This window comes from Ascaphus truei, chromosome 3, assembly GCF_040206685.1.
Source record: "Ascaphus truei isolate aAscTru1 chromosome 3, aAscTru1.hap1, whole genome shotgun sequence".
NCBI lineage: Eukaryota > Metazoa > Chordata > Amphibia > Anura > Ascaphidae > Ascaphus > Ascaphus truei.
The window spans coordinates 220,417,085-220,437,176 of NC_134485.1; the positions used below are offsets into that span (position 1 = coordinate 220,417,085).

Here is a 20,092-nt window from a genome sequence, read left to right on the forward strand (position 1 = left end):
ATTCGGTTGTACAATAAATAGGTATACAGTCTGTAATTACAGTTTTTATGTTTAATCTCAATAGTAGCCACGGAAAACATGGAAAGACTTTGGAAAACACAGATGAATGTACAATGTCTCTGAAAATTAACTGTTGTACAGTATCTGTGAAGAATTCTAAAAAGACAGATTGTGGTTTAGAGCTGTAGTAAAGTAGAATTTGGAGGGAGAATGGATAAATACAGAGGAGTTGAGATGTACATGTTGTCATTAACTGGCATACCTTTAGAAATTTATTTTTTTGAGAAGTTTTAATTTTTTCTTCTTCATTTCAGTGCAGTAAAATATACACAAGTAGTTCAGTTAATGAGTATGCAGAAATCATTCAACCTAGCAGGAAAAAAAGTGGATATTTATTGCCTTGATGAATTTCAAAAACTATGTTAGACTGTATATAAAAACAGATACAATAATTTATCAAATAAAATATATCAGTCACTCGTTTACTGTTAACCAGATTACTTGATAAAATTAGCTGAGGAATATACAAAGTTATACTTCATTTTTCATTGGTGCAGAAATACTGCCAGTCTTAGCAATGAAAATACAATATTCTATTGCTTCCAGTGCAACGTTCTTCAATGGGGGAAAGAAACTAAAGTTAATTAATACGGCAGCTAAATGAGACTAACATTTTGACAAATAAAGTAAATATTATGGACATTTTATTGAGCTGAAAATGTAAAGTTAGGCACAGTTCGCTACGTCACAAATCACAATTTAAAGCCCCATATTCAATATGCTTTTATATGCTTTTTAACTGAAATGGAGTTTAGAGATTCCCTGACGTACGAAAGGCGACTTCCCAGCATATTACATAGGGGACAGTAGTGGAACGTGTTGCTGCAGTAATAGTTTTTGTTTTCCTCAACTCATGTACTGTTGCTCAAGTAGTTTGTAGACAGGAGTAATTTTAATGGGGCATCTTTAAGGAAACTAACATAAATTAATTATTCACAAGGGCATTGCTATTGATGTTCTATTACAAGTGCCATTTATGTGTATTTCTCTGAACCTTACTTACTGTGCAAAAACAATTGCATGCCTATAAATGCCTACATATTACAACTTGGTGGAAAAAAAAACTTTTAACGAATATTATCTTTTTTGTTTCTGAAAGCATGAAAAATATAAAGTAAGTTGGAAGAATTCATTCATTTTATTGTTGTAACATCATATCGCGCAAAATCAGTGAAATCAGGTTTGTAATTGTTATATATTTATTTATTTTATATATATATAATATATATAACTCTCAACAGGTGCCTCTACCTAATGCGTAAATACATAAGTAGATATCCACTGCAGGGAATAAGACAGTGTTGATTGTAATGTGACAATGATGCAGATGCACAACCCTGAGTTGTGCCATCAACCTCAGAGAGGGCTATGTCTCCTTGTAAGACATCTATTGCCTATTACCATTAACACGGTCTTTACAATATTAGGTGGACACGGTATGTATTTTTAAATACACAGGCACTCAACTGGAGGTACCATTTAGGCTTGTTATTTCAGTGAGACATTTACGCCTGATGCCCAGGGTCTTTTTAAAGGACAGGCTTTCTGGTATCTAAGACCCCTGCCACCCATTGTGTAGGTTGTTGCAGCAGGAAGGTAATAGAGAACAGTATCTTCCAAATAGAAATATTACAGATTATTGATCACTAAAAATTCAGGGTTATATGTTTCAAAAGAAACTGTTGCAGTTCACAGGTTTTCTTCAATGTAACCTCTGCAATTATTGTCCCCAGGATTGCACCAGCTTTGCATTGATGCACAGGCTCTTATTCTGTAAGGTGTGAAAAGCACAGATGACGTGCTATCGCATGAAAGCTCCATTGACGTTAATCAAGCTTTTCCTGCGTTAGCACGTCATCTGTGCCTATAACACCTTACAGAATAAGGACCGCAGACTCCTTAGTTTGAATGTCTTGAATATAAAACTGTGAAGTATATCTAATAATCAAATACGAAACTCTTACAATCCTCCTCATCATCTTCATCAATATAATATAATACAGTGCACATGTTGAAATATGTTAATGCAAAAGTACATTTGGTTGGCATGGCAACAAGTTATGAAAATGTCCATATTGAGTACATTTAAGGCAAACTGAGTGCAAATTGATGTACAGTAGTTAGTTGAAAACGGGGTTTCGTACACCACATAAAGCCAAACTGTTTTGCTTCTTCCTGCTCAGGAGGGTGAGGGAAAATATGAAAAAACAGAAACTGGTGGCTCCAAGGATTACTACTCCTGAGATTAACGCACTCGTGACAGAGTTCATCTGGAACTGGGGATTGCTTGGCTGAGCTGCAAAAAAACATACATTCACAATAAGTATCTGCACACTGTTACTATTACTGCTTTGTTGATTCTTAATTTATACTGTAAAATGAAAAGAGGTATATTGCAGAAACATCTCTCACTATATAAAGTTATGATTATATTGATTAATTTATGTATTGCTCCAATCTGTCCGGGTTGCTAGTGACAATGTACAGATGGAGCAAGACTTATTGTTTGACTTGCCAAGGCTGCTGGCGGTCTTGTAACCATGATGATTGCTGCCCAATTGACTAATGCTGTGGGGATCCAATCCGGAAGCATAGACCCCCGTTGTGAGATCCCGGCAGACATTGTCCCCAGCACCATGGCCGTTTGTTTTTTTGGCTGTGGTGCTGAGACAGTAAGTCTTACTACATCTGTACATTTGGTGTTGTTTCTACATGAAACATACTATTGTCTAAAGGCTTGTTACATCCTTTGCAAATGTAAAAAAAAAAAATACTCATACAGTACACTATAGAGATATATATGGACATCTAAATTAAATATTTTAGATATCTATATTTTCTTGTTTTGGAGTTAGGAGCCAGTCATCTTTGATTTGTAAAGTAATTGATGAAAAATTCTTAATATAATAAAATAACACAAATAACTCTACAAAGCACAACTTGATCTAAATAGCTACGTATGATAACTGTATATGAGACATCTTATTTCATACAGTATATGCAATTGAAGCAGAACCTTGCCCCACACTATTTTTCTTTCTACACTCATACAGTGACACTCTGAAGTTGAATTATGCTATTTTAACTTTTTGGAAAATGTTTCTCGCACAGTTGCAACCTCTTCAACTTCTGCAATGAGACATACAGTATACATTTCTTTCTGTTGTTTTTTTTTTCCTTTCAGAAAATCAATTTGACCACCCAGTAAGTCTCATTCAACTAAGCCAACAGAAAACCATGTAATTAGGAATCTGACATTGCTACTTTCTATGAGTTTATCACAGCAGCTATATTTTATTTCAATACAGTACATCTAAATACTTTGAAATAACCAGAACAATGGACATTGCTAAATATAAAAACAGTAATAAAATAGATATATACAAATGAAATGTGCATGGCAAAAAAAAAGGACATTTAAAAACATCGTTTTTTTATTGCTAGATAATCTGACATCAGTGAAATGCTCACATTCAAGCTGCATTTATTTTTTGTTTTTAAATCACATTTAATAAGACACATATAAGGCAATATATTATAAATAATTATGATCTTAATTTTAGTGACCAATAAGAGAGTATTTCATAGATGAAGTCTTATAACTAGAACCGATTGGATCACGGACTTATGCTCCGCCCTGACTAGCCGGCGGAAGGCTGAGCCCCCTCTACATTGAGAGTATAAATAGACACTGGGGAGATCAAGGATTTTAGACTCCTCCCCCTGAAGAAGCGTGTTGTACACACGAAACATACGCCGGGATACTTAGGATGTCACGCATGTGACGTCATCTGAAGTGGCAACATCCTCCTGCTCAGGAAGCTAACAGGCTTGTATCGGCGGCTGCTGTCGCTCCTTACACATGATCCGTTGCGGTCACATTCATAGACACACTTATCACAATTCTAACCACATTTATTGTGCAAGTGATCCATGTTTGGTTAATTTTCCTGCATTCACATTGCTTTGGGTCTTCCATCTCTGATCCGAAGGTGATATTGCATCTGTGTGTTTGTATGTAGAGACACCCTAATATCATGACGGGCTAATGGTCATACAGATAGATTACCAGATACCACTTGAACTGCACATTTCACTTTACTGTTTACTATCTAGAATTGAGAATGTGTTGATAATGTGTGTCTTGATTACTCTCATGTCACCGAAATTTACCTCCTGAATATACATATTGCCTGAGCATATTGCAATAATCTGGTTATTGGTACATCAATGGATATGCAATTTTTAACTGGGTTACTTCGAGGTATTATTAAGTCTGTTTTGATGATTATGGGACATAATTATGGACGTATGGCTGATTTGATAATATATTGTTACAGCGGATTCTGTGCATAGGATGGTATATGTATACCAAGATATTAATTTGGGGATATACCATTAATACACCTGTCACTGCAATAACGTTTGACCTTCCTATACAGATACATGGTATCATAGGTAGACCGCTAATCCTGAGCGGGAACTATTATAGTGTCACTCGATGGCAATATAGATTAGGCTGCATATCATTAAATCACTGGACATGTACTTACCTTGAACAGCCTCTCTATAAACCACTTGATTATGGGGATTTTATCATTACATATATGTTTTTATATCTTTACATGAATTTTCTATTGTGATTATGAAATAAAACGTTATTATTTTTATTATTTGATCTTCCTGGTTCTCATGGGTCATTTGACCGATTTACAGCAATAATCTGTAAGACCACTTCTGTCTGTCTACTATTATCCAGCATTGAGTGCTAGAGATATGGGAAATCTTTCTGATCTTTCTTAGATAAACTCTGTAAAAACAGTTATATTAGTTCCCTAAGCACCTGCTTGAAGCTTTATATATATCATAGGACATACATGGTGGAAGCGGTCATTTCTCTAATTGTTAAATATAAAAACAGTGATAAAATACATATATACAAATGAAATGTGCATGGCAAAAAAAGGACATTTAAAAACATAGTTTTTTATTGCTAGATAATCTGACATCACTGAGATGCTCACATTCAAGCTGCATTTATTTTTATTTTTTAAACCACATTGAATAAGGCACATATAAGGCAATATATTATAAACAATTATGATCTTAATTTTAGTGGACCATTAAGAGAGTATTTCATAGATGAAGTCGTAGATTTATATGACTACTAGATCTTTGAACTACAGTACAATGTGGACACATTATTTTAGCGTCAAAACTATATACATCAGACAGCACCTCATCTAGAGATAATAGAAGAGTCAGTCACAAAATAGGTTCGACGGAAACAAAAGAGGGACCCTAATTCTCTCTGGAATAACACTATGAAATTGGGTCACTAAAATAACTAATGACCTCCATGCTTCCAAAGACAGAGGTCATTATGCTCTGCTCCTATTACTCAACCTCTCTACATAATTTTATACCATGGACCACCCTCTTCTCCTTCACATTCTCCATACTCTTGGTATTCCTAGAAAAACTCTATCCTGGATCTCCAGTTACCTCTCCCATTGTACTTTCAGTGTCTCTTCTGCTAACACCTCCTGCTCCTCTATCGATCACTCTGTGGGGGTACCCCAGGGCTCTGTCCAGGGGCCCTTTCTCTTTTCTCTGTACACACTTTCTCTATGTGACCTATTCACAGCTCTTGGGTTTAAATATCACCTCTATGCTGACGACACACAAATGTACTTTTTGACCCCTGACCTTACACCTGCTGTACAGACCAAAGTTTCTGAATGTCTCTCTGCGATATCATCCTGGATGGCCCTCCGTCGCCTTAAACTCAACATGGCTAAAACAGAGCTCGTCATACTTCCTCCCAAATCTGGCCCTACTACCTCCTTCCACATTACTGTTGGATGTACTATCATTCATCCAGTAGCCCAAGCATGCTGCCTAGAGTTCACACTCGACTCCTCTCTCACATTCTCCTCACATTCAAAACGTATCTAAAAACTGTTTCCTCTGCAATATTACAAAGATACGCCCTTTCCTCTGTTGCTCGACTACTAAAACTCTGACTCAGGCGCTCATTCTCTCCCCTCTTGATTACTGTAACCTGCTGCTGTCCGGGCTTCTTGCCTCTAACTTATCTCTCCTACAATCTATCCTAAAAGCTGCTGGCAGAATTACTCTACTCTTCCCTACCTATTGGTGTGCAGCTTTCACCTTATTCCATATTGACTTTTATGTCTGAAACACGTATTCTTATGATCTATTATTTGTATTATTTGTTATTTATATGATTGCCATGTATACTACTACTGTGAAGCACTATGTACATTAATGGGCTATTAACAGTAAATAAAGGCATACTGTACATACATGGTTCCCAGCACTCAGAGCAGATACAGATTAGATGCAAAGCCAGTGAAACCACTCACAGAAAGCTGTTTCAACCTTTTGGGTCTCATCAGTGTGATGTTGGTTGTACTTGCTTTACAATTTTCAATAAAAATGTATCTAAGCTGGAGAACTCAAAACTACGTGAATAAGTGTGTTAAATAATGACAGTACATACAGTTCAGCTACAGGCGCTTAACAACAAGAAAATATGAATGTATAAATGTCCTTGAGTTGGCCCCTAAGGGGTTAAATACAACCTTAGAGTCCAATCTGTTGCCAGAAACAGTCCAAAAAACAAAGTTCCAGGAAGGTGCCGCTCCCTCAGTTGGAAGTGCTAACCCAGCACTTCAATGATAACTAAATAGGATGAGAAGAACAGGAAGCGCACACTTCTTGGTGCAATAACGTTTTTACTAGATTAATGAGACAAATAAACAAATAGTGGGAATACACTCACAAACATCCGAATAAAATAAGCAATTAGTCGTAGTTCACGACTGGAGATATGCAGAGTTGTCCTCACAGGGGGATACTCCGCCTGTTGCTGCAGCTTGTGTCCGCCTTTCCGGTAATGGGAGGTTCCTGCTGTCTCTCGTGACGCCTCCCTAGTGCATCACCATGTAACCTCCTCCATACGGCGTCGCAGCAACCCTGACGGTTGCAGGGATGATCTCACTCCAGCCCGGCCAACCACGTTAACCCGTTCCCTGCCTTCTCCCTCACAGTCTTCAGCTCTGCAGAAACTCAACAGCTCCGGTCGTAGTATCACCATGCAAACCACCCTACATGTTTCGAGGCGTGGCCTCTTCGTCAGGGGTGTGTTTGCTCTGGTGACAGGTTGCCTTATATACTCATTAAGTTTATGGGCTTAATCAAAGGCTTACTGCCTCCCCTACTGGATGGTATACATAAACACTGCTAAACAACCCTCCAAGTAACATATACATGGCATGCAGATAAGAGCATTAGAGAGTGCCATATATCATTACTCTACATAATAAAATAATCAATTAATAACAGTAAGCCTAAATACTTTAAAATACACATTATTAAAATATATGAATTGGGATGATAACTAAACAATCTATCATTCCTAACATATAAAGATTATCCGTATAGAACATTAATAGACATACCAAAAAAATTCTAAAAATTCCAACATTATATATAAAACTTCACAATGAACTCAATGCTTAAAACCAAATCACTTAGCATTAAAATGAAATCAGGACTATCTCTTCATTTAACCCTTCCGGTGTGAGTGTACCCAATTCATGGATCCAAAAGGTCTCCCTTTGACGTAACTTGAGGAATTGGTCACCCCCCTTGGGGCCCATCTCAACAATCTCTATCCCTATCACACTCAAGCTACTCGGATCCATATTGTGTTTATATTTAAAGTGCCTAGAGACTCCATGTGTAAGAACCCCTTTTAATATGTTTCCCCTGTGTTCTAAAAAACGCTGTTTCAGAGGACGTTTTGTTCTTCCGACATATTTTAGCCCACAGCCACATGACAGAATATATCACAAACCTACTATTACAATTAATAAAACTTTTTATTGTATGTAATCGTTGGTTAATTCTATAGGTGTGGGGGTTATTGCCTGACGTGCAAATACATTGTGGAAAACAAAAGTCGTTTAGAGTAGACAAAACCAATCAATTATATACAATAAAAAGTTTTATTAATTGTAATAGTAGGTTTGTGGTATATATTCTGTCATTTGGCTGTGGACTAAAATATGTCGGAAGAACAAAACATCCTCTGAAACAGCGTTTTTTTAGAACACAGGGGAAACATATTAAAAGGGGTTCTTACACATGGAGTCTCTAGGCACTTGAAATATAAACACAATATGGATCCGAGTAGCTTGAGTGTGATAGGGATAGAGATTGTTGAGATGGGCCCCAAGGGGGTGACCAATTCCTCAGGTTACGTCAAAGGGAGACCTTTTGGGTCCATGGATTGGGTACACTCACACCGGAAGGGTTAAATGAAGAGATAGACCTGATTTCATTTTTATGCTAAGTGATTTGGTTTTAAGCATTGAGTTCATTGTGAAATTTTATATATAATGTTGGAATTTTTAGAAAATTTTTTGTATGTCTATTAATGTTCTATACGGATAATGTTTATATGTTAGGAATGATAGATTATTTAGTTATCATCCCAATTAATATATGTTAATAATGTGTATTTTAAAGTATTTAGGCTTACTGTTATTAATTGATTATTTTATTATGTAGAGTAATGATATAGGGCACTCTCTAATGCTCTTACCTGCATGCCATGTATATGTTACTTGGAGGGTTGTTTAGCAGTGTTTTTGTATACCAACCAGTAGGGGAGGCAGTAAGCCTTTGATTAAGCCCTTAAACTTAATGAGTATATAAGGCAACCTGTCACCAGAGCAAACCACACCCCTGACGAAGAGGCCACGCCTCGAAACATGTAGGGTGGTTTGCATGGTGATACTACGACCGGAGATGTTGAGTTTCTGCAGAGCTGAAGACTGTGAGGGAGAAGGCAGGGAACGGGTTAACGTGGTTGGCCGGGCTGGAGTGAGATCATCCCTGCAACCGTCAGGGTTGCTGCGACGCCGTACGGAGGAGGTTACATGGTGACGCACTAGGGAGGCGTCACGAGAGACAGCAGGAACCTCCCATTACCGGAAAGGCGGAAGCAAGCAGCGGACGCGCTGCAGCAACAGGCGAAGTATCCCCCTGTGAGGACAACTCTGCATATCTCCAGCGCGGATCTGTGAACTACGGCTAATTGCTTATTTTATTCGGATGTTTGTGAGTGTATTACCACTATTTGTTTGTTTGTCTCATTAATCTAGTAAAACGTTATTGCACCAAGAAGTGTGCGCTTTCTGTTCTTCTCATCCTATTTAGTTTACAATTTTCAAGGCTGGGTAGGATTTACCATACACATTTTAAGTTATGGTGGGTTAAAAAGGCGACATGAAACCTCCACCATATAGCATATAGCAAATAATGGGGATGTCCTGTTGGGAGAGTTCAACGGCATCACCAAGCTCAGTACCCTTCTTGTGCTGAATGGTAAAGTCAAACTCCTGAAGGGCAAGGCTCCAGCGAAGTAACTTGCCATTTTCTCCCGACACTCTCTACAACCATGTGAGGGGATTGTGATTAGTGACCACCGTGAATAACCTGCCATACAAATAGAGCTGCAGTTTCTTGAGTGCTCATACAATGGCCAGGCATTCCTTCTCAATATTGGCATAATGTAAAGGTGGGTTAGGCTGCACTCCACAAAATAAATTAAGCATACAGTTTACCGGTGCTGCTGGTTCAAGTAAGTACCTGCCAGGAAATTTCCAAAGTATACTCAGGAAAGAAGGATCCAGCGCTCCACGGTTTTCTAAATAAAGTAAATTTATTGTGCCACACAACGTTTCGACCAATAGGTCTTTCTCAAGTGACTAGTCATTTACTTTATTTAGAAAACCATGGAGCGCTGGATCCTTCTTTCCTCAATATTGGCATAAGCCACTTCTCTGGACAGCAGCTTCCTGCTCAGATAGACAATAGGGTGCTCACCCCCCACCTCACCCACCTGGCTGAGTACAGCACTGATACCGTAGTCAGAGGCATCGTTCTGTACAAGAAAATGCTTTGAGTAATCTGGTGCTGCCAGAATGGGAGCACTAGCCAGATGTCTTCAGTGCCTGGAATTCTTCTGCACAGGCAGGAGACCAGACTACCAGAACCGAGATTAATTTCTGCATTGTCAGTCAGGGGTTTGGCAACGGCACTATACTGAGGGACAAACTTCCTAAAGTAACCAGTGGTGCCTAAAAAAGCCAACCTGCTTCTTGCTTCGGGGCACTGGCCACTGAATTATGGCTTCTACCTTAGCCAGCTCTAGTTTGAGATGCCCTCCACCCACTCTGTGCCCCAGATACAGAACTTATTCCATACCCACTAGACACTTGGTGGGTTTAAGTGTCAGCCCTGCTTCCCTAATTCTCTTCAGTACCGCTGCTACATGCGCTAAATGAGTTTGCCAGGAATTACTCAACACAGCTATATCATCCAGGAATGCCCTTGCAAAACTCTGCATCTCTTCCAGAAACCTATTGACCGGGCATTGCAAGGTTGCCGGGACATTCTTCATCCCGAATTGCATTACCAGGAATTTATATAACCCACTCAGGCTAATAAATGCTGCCTTCTCCTGTGCCTCCGTGTCAGAGGGATTTGCCAATACCATTTAGACACATCCATAGTGGTCAGATACTTTGCACCCGCAAGCTCATCTAATAGCTCATCCATTCAGGTCATGGGATAAGCATCTGACACCATCTGAGCATTGATCTGCTGGTAGTCCACACAGAACCGAGTGGTTCCATCCTTCTTGGGCATGAGGACTACCGGAGAAGCCCAAGGGCTCTGGGACGGGACAATTACCCCTAGGGCGAGCATCTCCTCTACCTCCCTCTCTATACTCCCCTTCACCTCTTCTGATACCCGATAGGCATGCTTATGCAGAGGTCTTTGATCCCCAGTGTGGACTGGGTGATCAGTGATATGGGTCCTGCCCGGCTTATCTGTGAACAGGACCCTATTCTGCTCTAGCATAGCTCATGCTTGCACCTGCTGTGGTGCACTGAGCTGAGACCCTATTTCTACATGCTCCATGGTGCCACCTTGCTTAGCTTCCCCTAGGTGGTTGAGCAGAGCTTGACTCACCGGGTCCCCCATTGGTGGGCTACAGATAGCCATTACTGATGCCACACTTTGAAAATACTCAACATATTGATATGATATGTCCTATGTCTCCCTGTCTCTCCATCTAACTGTACAACATAGTTGCACTCGTTCATCTGCCGGAGTACCGTATATGGGCCAGCCCAGGCAGCCATCAGTTTGCTCTGCCGAGTGGGCTTCAGAACAAGCACTTGCTGCCCATGGATAAACTCTCTGCTACGGGCATGCTGGTCATACCAAGTCTTCTGCTTGGTCTGAACCACCCTGAGGTCAGCCTGCACTAACCCATGAGCATTTCTAACTGGTATCTGAGATCCACTACATACTGAAGTAAATAAACATCAGTAGCAGTGGTCTCCCCTTCCCATCCCTCACGGAATAGGTCAAGTGGTCCCAGGACACTGCGGCCATATAGAAGCTCAAAGGGTGAGAAGCCAGTGGACTCTTGCGGTACCTCTCGGGGTGCGAACAGCAAATGCTGCAGATGAGTCTCCCAGTCTTTCCCTTCAGACTCTTTAAATGCCTGAAGCATCTGCTTCAGGGTACCATTGAACCGCTCACATAGTTCGTTGTCTGGGAGTGGTAAGGGGTCATGTGCTTGTGCTTCCCCCCGCACGAATCCCAGAGAAAGTGAAGCAATTCAGACATGAATTGCGACCCTTGATCAGTTAAAACCTCACTAGGAAATCCTACTCAAGAGAAAATCACTATCAATGCCTTAGCCACTGTGCTAGCTTTAATGGTGGCTAGTGATACAGCCTCAGGTTACAAGGTGGCAATATCCGCCACCGTGAATATATAGTGCTTGCCGGTCCAGCTAAGGATCTTAAGAGGTCCCACTACGTCCATAGCTACTCTCTGAAATGGTTCCCCAATTACCGGTAGTGGGTTCAGGAGAGCATTCACACAATTATCAGTCTTTCCTACTCTCTGGTAGGCATCACAGGACCGGCAAAAGTATGCCACTGCCCTGGATGCCCCCGGCCAGTAGAAACGCTGCAATATCCAGGCTCTAGTTTGAGTGACTCCCTGGTGCCCTGCTAGTGGAATGGAGTGGGCTACCTGCAGTAAATACTGCCTATACTCCCTGGTACCACTAACTGTCTTCTACCTGTCAACACTCTATCTGGAGCACTAGGGGCTTGCTCCCTATGCAAGAGCTCATGGTGCCAAAGATACTGGTCTGACCAACTCTCAGATGCAGACTCAGACGCCCAGAGTCTCATGCCCCCTAAGTCGGGATTGGACCACACCGCCGGTCTGAACTGTACCCTCAGCTCCTGCCACTCTCCCTTAGTAACTAAGTCGGGTGATGGGAAAACAGATAAGGTGGAAGGAGGGTCAGTACATTGTCTAGACTCTGTCTTGCTTACCTGCCTGTTCTCCACAGAGACCTCTGGAGCTGTTGGTCCCAAATGCAGGGGGATGGCGAGATCCTCAGTAGGCAGGGGTACCAAAGCCTCCCCTGCCTGGGCAAGTGCCCTGCTCTTGCTCCTGGTGATGGCTGCAACCAGAGCAGCATCCTCCATAAATGAGCAGTTGAGGTGCCCCAGGTGGTTACTGAGTAGCACCTCAGTATCCAACCAAGGCAAAAAAAACACATCTCTCATATTGCGGCTGGCGCCCCAGTCAAGAAACACCCGGGGGACCTGGATTGACCTAGGTCCCCCATCTGACATGGTGCCCTGATTCCCTGTTCCTGGGAGCAGATTTTCTGGATTGACAATACCAGGTCTCACCAGAATAACAGTGGCACCGGAGTCAAGCAGGCCGGCTGTCTGGTGAGCTTTGATGGTCATGGCCGCAAATGCTTCCTCCTCACAACGTTGGATGCAACCCAACAGTTGCAATCTGATGCCCGTCTGCCGCTTCTGCTGTGCCAGTTGCTGAAGGGGTAGATATCTCCATCTGGGTCCGCTGCTGACTTGCTGGATGGCTGTACACTGCTCCTCTGTGTGTGCCAGTTGCACGGTGGTGACGGGCCTTGCAGCTGGAGTACGCTGCCCCTGATGGTGTTTGCTGTGCCCAGTCCGATTGTATTGGTAGCACCGCTTCTCGTGCCTGAATTCAGCAGACTTGGGTAGACTCCCCTCTGCAACTGCTTTCGGCTTCCAGTGTGAGTGCTTTTGTGGGACTCAGTGCCTTTGTGTGCCAAAGATGGAGTGGCTCCATACTGGGCAGACACTTTCCTGCCCGACAGCCCACGGCTGGTCACATACTCATCGGCCAGGCTGGCTGTATCCTGGCAAGTGGCTTGCTTTCGGTCAAACACCCAATTCCTCACCTCAGGCTGGCATCATTTAAAAACTGCTGCTTGAACATTAATTCCAGTAAGCTGGGGTACCTGATGGCTTTACATCCTTCCACCCACTGAGTGCCATGCTGGATGAGTTGGGAGGCAAATAGCATGTAAGTTTCCCGGACGGTCTTGTCCCCAGACCTGAACATGCCACAGTATGCCTCTATAGTGAGGGCATACTGGCACAGTAACACAGCCCTCAAATGCTGGTAGTCATTGATGTCCGCTGACGGTATCCCCTGGAAGGTCTTCAGAGCTATCCCCATCATTTGCAGCAACAACCGCAATACCCAGTCCCGTTCTGGCACACGGAACCGGTGACACTGATCCTCAAACTCCTTGTTAAATCCTTCAATGTTATCCATGCCATCTACAAAATTGCTGAACCTGTAGTGTGGCACCTGTGGTAGGGAGGTTGGTCAGGGTCCTGCCGGGGTCTTTGGGGCTGCACACGTTGAGAAGCTGCAATCAACTGCAACATCTACTCAAAGGTAACCCCCTCTCCCAAAACGGCAAGTAGAGATGTAAAAACTGTGGTAGGGAGACCAGTAGCAATTGGGGCCACTACGGCTGCACTCCCTTGATCAAGCTCACCCTCCTATTCCTCTTCTTCCCCGTTCTCCTCCTCCTCTGCCTCCACTTCCTCCAAGGCTGGAAGATTCTCCTGGACCCTGGCCGGAATGGTTGCCCCTGTATCAGCAGGTGAAGCTATGCCTGCTTCATGTCGCTCGAGATCCTCCTCCAGCAAAGTGTTTGCCCGACCGGTTGTCGATAGTCCATATCCCTCACACCCGGTTAAGATTCAGGGACGGTCCCTGGTTTGGTAAATACCTGACTGGCTGTCAATCTATGCCTAGAGGCACTACACTTACAGTGAAAAGAGAGAACCTGCTTTGTGTAATGAGAGTAAGTCACTACTTATTTTGAGAGCTTACAATCTAGGAGTTCATATTTATGGTATAAATCCCCACAGCACTTTATAGCATAAAGCTCAATGATCTCACTGCTGCAGTAAATAATACAGTAGTCTGTCATCTGCAACTCTATTGTCCAGCAGACTTACCGGCGCCTATGGGTTAACTCAGGACAGCCTGTTTGAACATCGGTTACGAATGTAAAAAGCACATTACATTTAATAAAGTATATTCTACTATACTTCTGAGTCTTGGGGATAGGGGACAGAACGGGAAAATTGTAGTTTTATTTCTATCTGCCTTATTCCCCACACACTTTCTCCTGGACTCAGTCTGGACTCTCAGAGTTCCCCCTCAACCTTATATAAGGTTGGGGCACCCAAAAACCCTATACTGGTTGTGGGGTACCTGGGCAGTAGCTGGTATACCCCTCTTAACCTAGGAAGGAATTCCCTCAGCTACAGGAATATATGTTTTATCCCTGTGCCCCATTCTCCTTTCTGGACTGTGCTGACGCAGGGTACCCTAATGGTGACTTGTGCTTGCATTTTCAGTCGCGCTTGCGTTTTCAAGAGGAGATATTTTCCAGGACAATGTGCCTACATGTATCCGAGAATCAGGCATGATTCCAAGGTACATTTATGGAGGAATTGACAACTCCGGACCCCAACATCCTAGGCACATTCTGTCAATGGTTCCTCCACAAAACCTCCCTTGAAACTCATATCCTAGAAATCCCTGCTACATTTATTACATCCAGTATGACAGAATGGTACATTGTTACTGGGCCCAAGAGCCAACTCTCTTTGACCCTTATACACGGATCAGGAGTAACCAAAACAGGTTTGACCTTTATTTGAGAGCCTTGTTACCCACCTACTGTCACTGTAAATGTGGGTCAGGATCCTAAGAGTTTTGACACATTCCCCTAGGATTGGGGCAACAACAGAATTGTCTAGGGCTGGGTTAAATGCAACTAGAATTAAGAAGATCGGGAGGTGGTCTCAGATAGTTTTATGAGTTATATCAGATTAGTTAACTTTTTTTTAATATTATATCTAATCGCTAATCGCTAATCACTAATCTCCTTAGTTAAGTTATGGTGGGTAAAAAAAGTGACAAAAACCGTCCACAGCAAAGTATATAGCAAATGAAAATATTACTGTGTGCTCATTTGCATGTCTTAGACAGGTCTGCAACCCCACCTTTCACCATTATCACCCAGCACACAGCACTTTCACTGCAGCAAGGGATTCTGAGAAATTACATGCAAATGAGCATACAGTGCCACCTTTTGCTTCAAAACCATTTAAGATGGTTCCCCTATAGGTTTAAGCTTGCTGCATAGTCACAGCTTTGAGAAAAGCCAGGGTTAAGATGCATAGCCAGTGAACCCACTCACAGACAGACTGTTTCAACATTAATGGGTCTCCTCAGTGTGGGGTTGGTTATATATATGCCTCAGACAGGTCTGCAACCCCGCCTTTCATCATTATCAACCAGCACAGTGCTGTGTGCTGGGTGATAATGGTGAAAGGTGGGGTTGCAGACCTGTCTAAGACATGCAAATGAGCATACAGGAATATTTCCATTTGCTATATGCTTTGCTGTGGAGAGTTTTTGTCACTTTTTTTACCCACCATAACTTAACTAAGTATATATATATATATATATATATATATATATATATATACTGTAACGGATCTGGGGACTCGTGCTTCCCAGCGTGTCCCCGTCACCCCAGGTCCCACGGCGGCTAGCTGTCCCTCTTCCCTACATCCCCACTCTCTCCCCTCCTCCTCTCTGAGCCGTTCCTCCGCGGCACGGTCTGCACGCCCAAGCACACGTTCAGAGCGAGCCCCCTCACTGAGCGAGCGCGCTCCCGATCACTTGTCACTTTCCGTGGGACACGCGCCCCCTCGGCGTGCCACCGTCACCCCAGCCCTTACCGTACCTGGCTCCTCCACTCCTCCTTCAATTCTGCCTCCCGTGCCGAGCGCCCCCTCCGCGATACTGCCCTCACGCCCAGGTACACGCGCGGTGCGCGCGCATAACAACCTTAGAGAAGGCGCGCGCACCCGCTCTAGTTATCAGCCGTCCCCAGGCACTGGCTCCGCCCCCCGTCGGTTGCAGGCAATTACCCTGGATTACCTCCCTGTCTCCTCCCCTGCTCTCACGGACCTATCCCTGCAATTACCCAGTCAAACCTCTGCTCCACCCCTCTCCCCTATTGGCCCTTCTTCCCATATAACCCCACTCTGTCTTCTCAGTCCTTGCTCTGCATAGCTTTCCTGTAGCTCCTGTGTGTGCAGTGTCTATGCCTAGCTCCCTTGTCTGTTTCAGCTCTGGTTCCTGTCCCTGCCCCTGTTTGGATTCCTTTGGTTTGAACTTGATCTCTGTTTGGACTTGACTACGCTGCCTTCTCCTGCCCTTGAACCCTGGCTTTCGGACATCACTACGCTGCTCTCTCCAACCCCTGAACTCTGGCTCTTGGACATTACCCTCCGACCTCTGGCACCCTGAACTCAGCAAGTATAACGTTAACCCTTACTCACCAGGCCCAGCAACACAACTTACCACACTCCGGGCACGCCCTCACTGCTATGGGTGCATGTTATACCCTTACCCACCTCAGTATTGGGGACTGGCCAGGTCTGCGGGCATACAGGCATTACATATACATGTAGGAGATAGATGGGCACCTCGCTCAAAACCCCAAATGGAGGTAGCTGCGTGCCGCCTGGGAGAAGGTAGGATAATTACTAGGTAAGTGTACTTAATAGACAAGGTACACTAAAATGGATCCCTATTGATGGCGCACTGCAGACCGATTTTATATAATAACAAGGTCAAGTACAGCTGGGTAATCAACAGTTAAAAAATGAATTTTATTAATATTCTTAATCTAATAATAAAAATAGATATAGGTCCTAAAGAGGAAAGGATGTATACCTATAGATGAAGTCCCTCAGTGTTGAAATCCATGTATAGTTGGTGGTTGGTACATATAGCTGTATCAAAAAAGTAACTGTAAGTTAGATATCAATAATAGGAGAATAGTGTCTCCTATAGTCTTGGTCCTATGACTACTGCCTATATATATATATGTGGTTGAGAGGTCATCTTTCGGAGACATAAATGCAGTAAAATGAAATCCCTTGTTGGATATAGATAATCAGTATAGGGGATTATATCTCTCAATATCAAACTCAAATCATCAGTTTGTTTATATTAGATGAAATGGTTAGGCAGAACACATTTTTTTATGTGGAACATATCTACTACTATCAGTTTTATAATGCATAGGATGAAAGCCATGTTCTCATATTTTCTTCATACGGATTGTACTATATTCTGTGATCGGTGCCCTGTACAGCAGTCTCTTATTGCTTTCAGATGCCGTTCCTGGAGGTAGAAATAGGAATCACGAGATTTCTCTCTCTGGTAAGTATCAATGAGATAAGGGCTTATAGTTTCATCGTCAGTATAAGTATAGTTTGCGCATGTGCACTATATGTTATATCCAGTGACCTGCGCAACAGTTTTTTGATATTTCATAGCTATATCACATACATCTGTAGAAATTGCTATAATTCTGTATAGTCTCTGATTCATAGATTTCGGCAGGGCTACAGAGTGAATGCACAGGAATTACGGATGAAGTTTATCAAGGATTGGGCAAAGTTATTCCAATCCCTGTGAAAATTAATTCATACTATGGCTTTGAAAGACGCGGTCAGCACATAGTGTATTATGGTGTATTATAACGTTGTTAGTGGGGGTTAGCCCACAATCAGATAGCTTTTAAAGTTCAGCCGGTAGTTTTGTACTGCATACGTGCTGCAGCATCTACTGCGACGTTGCCAGTTTGATATACAATATACATCCACAGATTTCAACTAGTAGTATAATGGATATTTACAAAGAGGGAGCTTTTACAAAAGTTTTTACAGCCATATCGGCTAAGACCCGACGTACATTTCGTCGTGTTATGCGACTTCTTCCGGGGTGTAATTCCTGTGCATTCACTCTGTAGCCTTGCCGAAATCTATAAATCATGTACCTTGCAACATATGGTGTCAGAAGTGCCGGGTTTTGAGAGGGCCCCTGCAGTTGAAGGGCCACACACACACACAAAAATTAGAAAAATGGAAGAATATTTAAAAGAGTTTCTGTGCGAGCAGACCAGACAGCAGGGACTGTTAATGGAGGAGCATACGAAACAGCAGGGACTGTTAATGCAGGAGCAGGCCCAACTACTATTGCAGCAGCAAACCTAGCTCCTAACCCAGCAGCAGGCAGCACAGGATGAGCGGATGGCCAAGCTGCTGACCCAATTCCAGGGGTCTGCCAGTCCAGAACTTGCATACAAACCCCCGGTTCTCCTGAGGAAAATGGCTCTGAACGAGGATCCAGGGCTTTTCTACTGACATTTGAAAGGGTCGCCGAAGCTCAGGGCTGGGCTGCAGATCGCTGGGCAACTGCTTTGGCCCCGCTGCTCATAGGAGAAGTCCAGGCCTCATATTAGGGCCTCCCAGCAGATCAGGCAATGGACTACAAACAAGTAAAAGCCGCCATACTATATCGCTTAGGTCTGACCCCAGAGACCAACCGGCAGCAGTTCCGGAACCTGAAGTACACCGCTAAGATGAGACCGCCGAGTCCCTCATCCCCTTCCTGATGTCGGCTTGTTGCCAAATGAGAGGAACTTCCGAGGACGTCGCCCACAGGACCCACCAGATGCCTGTCTCCAGTATCCGGTCCAGCGGAGAGCTATCCATGGCACCCTCCTGCAAGGGAACCCTCTCCATGTTCCGCCTGCTGAGAACAAGGCCACCGGCATGTGGACTGTCCACAGATGGATTGTTCCTTCAGCAGGACCGTCGCCTCGGCCTTCACTGGAGAAAATTACAAGCCCTGGTTACTTCCAGCCCAGGTTTGGGGAAAAAACGTCCAGTCCCTTGTAGATTCGGGCTTGTTACGCCGATGCTCGCCACAAACCGGGACCGGACCGCGGGGCTGAGGTGGGGTTATATAATCACCGACCTTAGTCCACGCAGACTGATCCGGAGTGCGCAGTTCATAGTCGTACATCGCAGGGTCAGGATTGGAGAAGGCAGCATCGTCGTTAATGAAGCAGGAGTTCGGCAACAGGAAATCAGGAGTTCCCCGCTTCAGCTTAGGAGCGTGAGCGCGGGGGTGGCTTCTGCGTGAGGAGCGGCCTCGGCCCATGACGACGATCTCAGCAGGAGGAGACAGCAGGCTGGCCGAAGTTCACCGCAGGGCAGCATCGGGAAGAACCAACGTTTCAGCGCAGAAGTCCAAGGCAGGCCTCTGCAAGAGGATAGCAGCAGGTCGCAGGAAAGGAAGGGTAGCCACTGCTAGGAGGGAATGCAGCAGGTACCAGTGCTGGCAACAACGCTTCAGCACAGACGTTCAGGACAGGCCACTGCAGGGGAATAGCAGCAGGCTGCAAGAACAGAAAGGGTAGCCACTGCTAGGAGGGAATTCAGCAGGTACCAGTGCTGGCAACAACGCTTCAGCACAGACGTCCAGGGCAGGCCACTGCAAGGAGATAGCAGCAGGCCGCAGGAAAGGAAGGGTAGCCACTGCTAGGAGGGAATGCAGCAGGTACCAGTGCTGGCAACAACGCTTCAGCACAGACGTCCAGGGCAGGCCACTGCAGGGGATTAGCAGCAGGCTGCAGGAAAGGAAGGGTAGCCACTGC

The 20,092-nt window shown here is 43.7% G+C and overlaps 1 protein-coding gene across 1 annotated transcript in view; it reads right to left on the reverse strand.

The window, feature by feature from the left end:
• Positions 1-2,180: 2,180 nt before the first annotated feature.
• The window catches only part of LOC142491020 (zona pellucida-like domain-containing protein 1), a 172,154-nt gene continuing 154,242 nt past the window's right edge, over positions 2,181-20,092 (reverse strand). The window contains exon 10 of the mRNA XM_075593359.1: positions 2,181-2,356. Within this exon, the coding sequence (XP_075449474.1) occupies positions 2,181-2,356 (176 nt within the window). The remainder of the gene's footprint in view (positions 2,357-20,092) is intronic.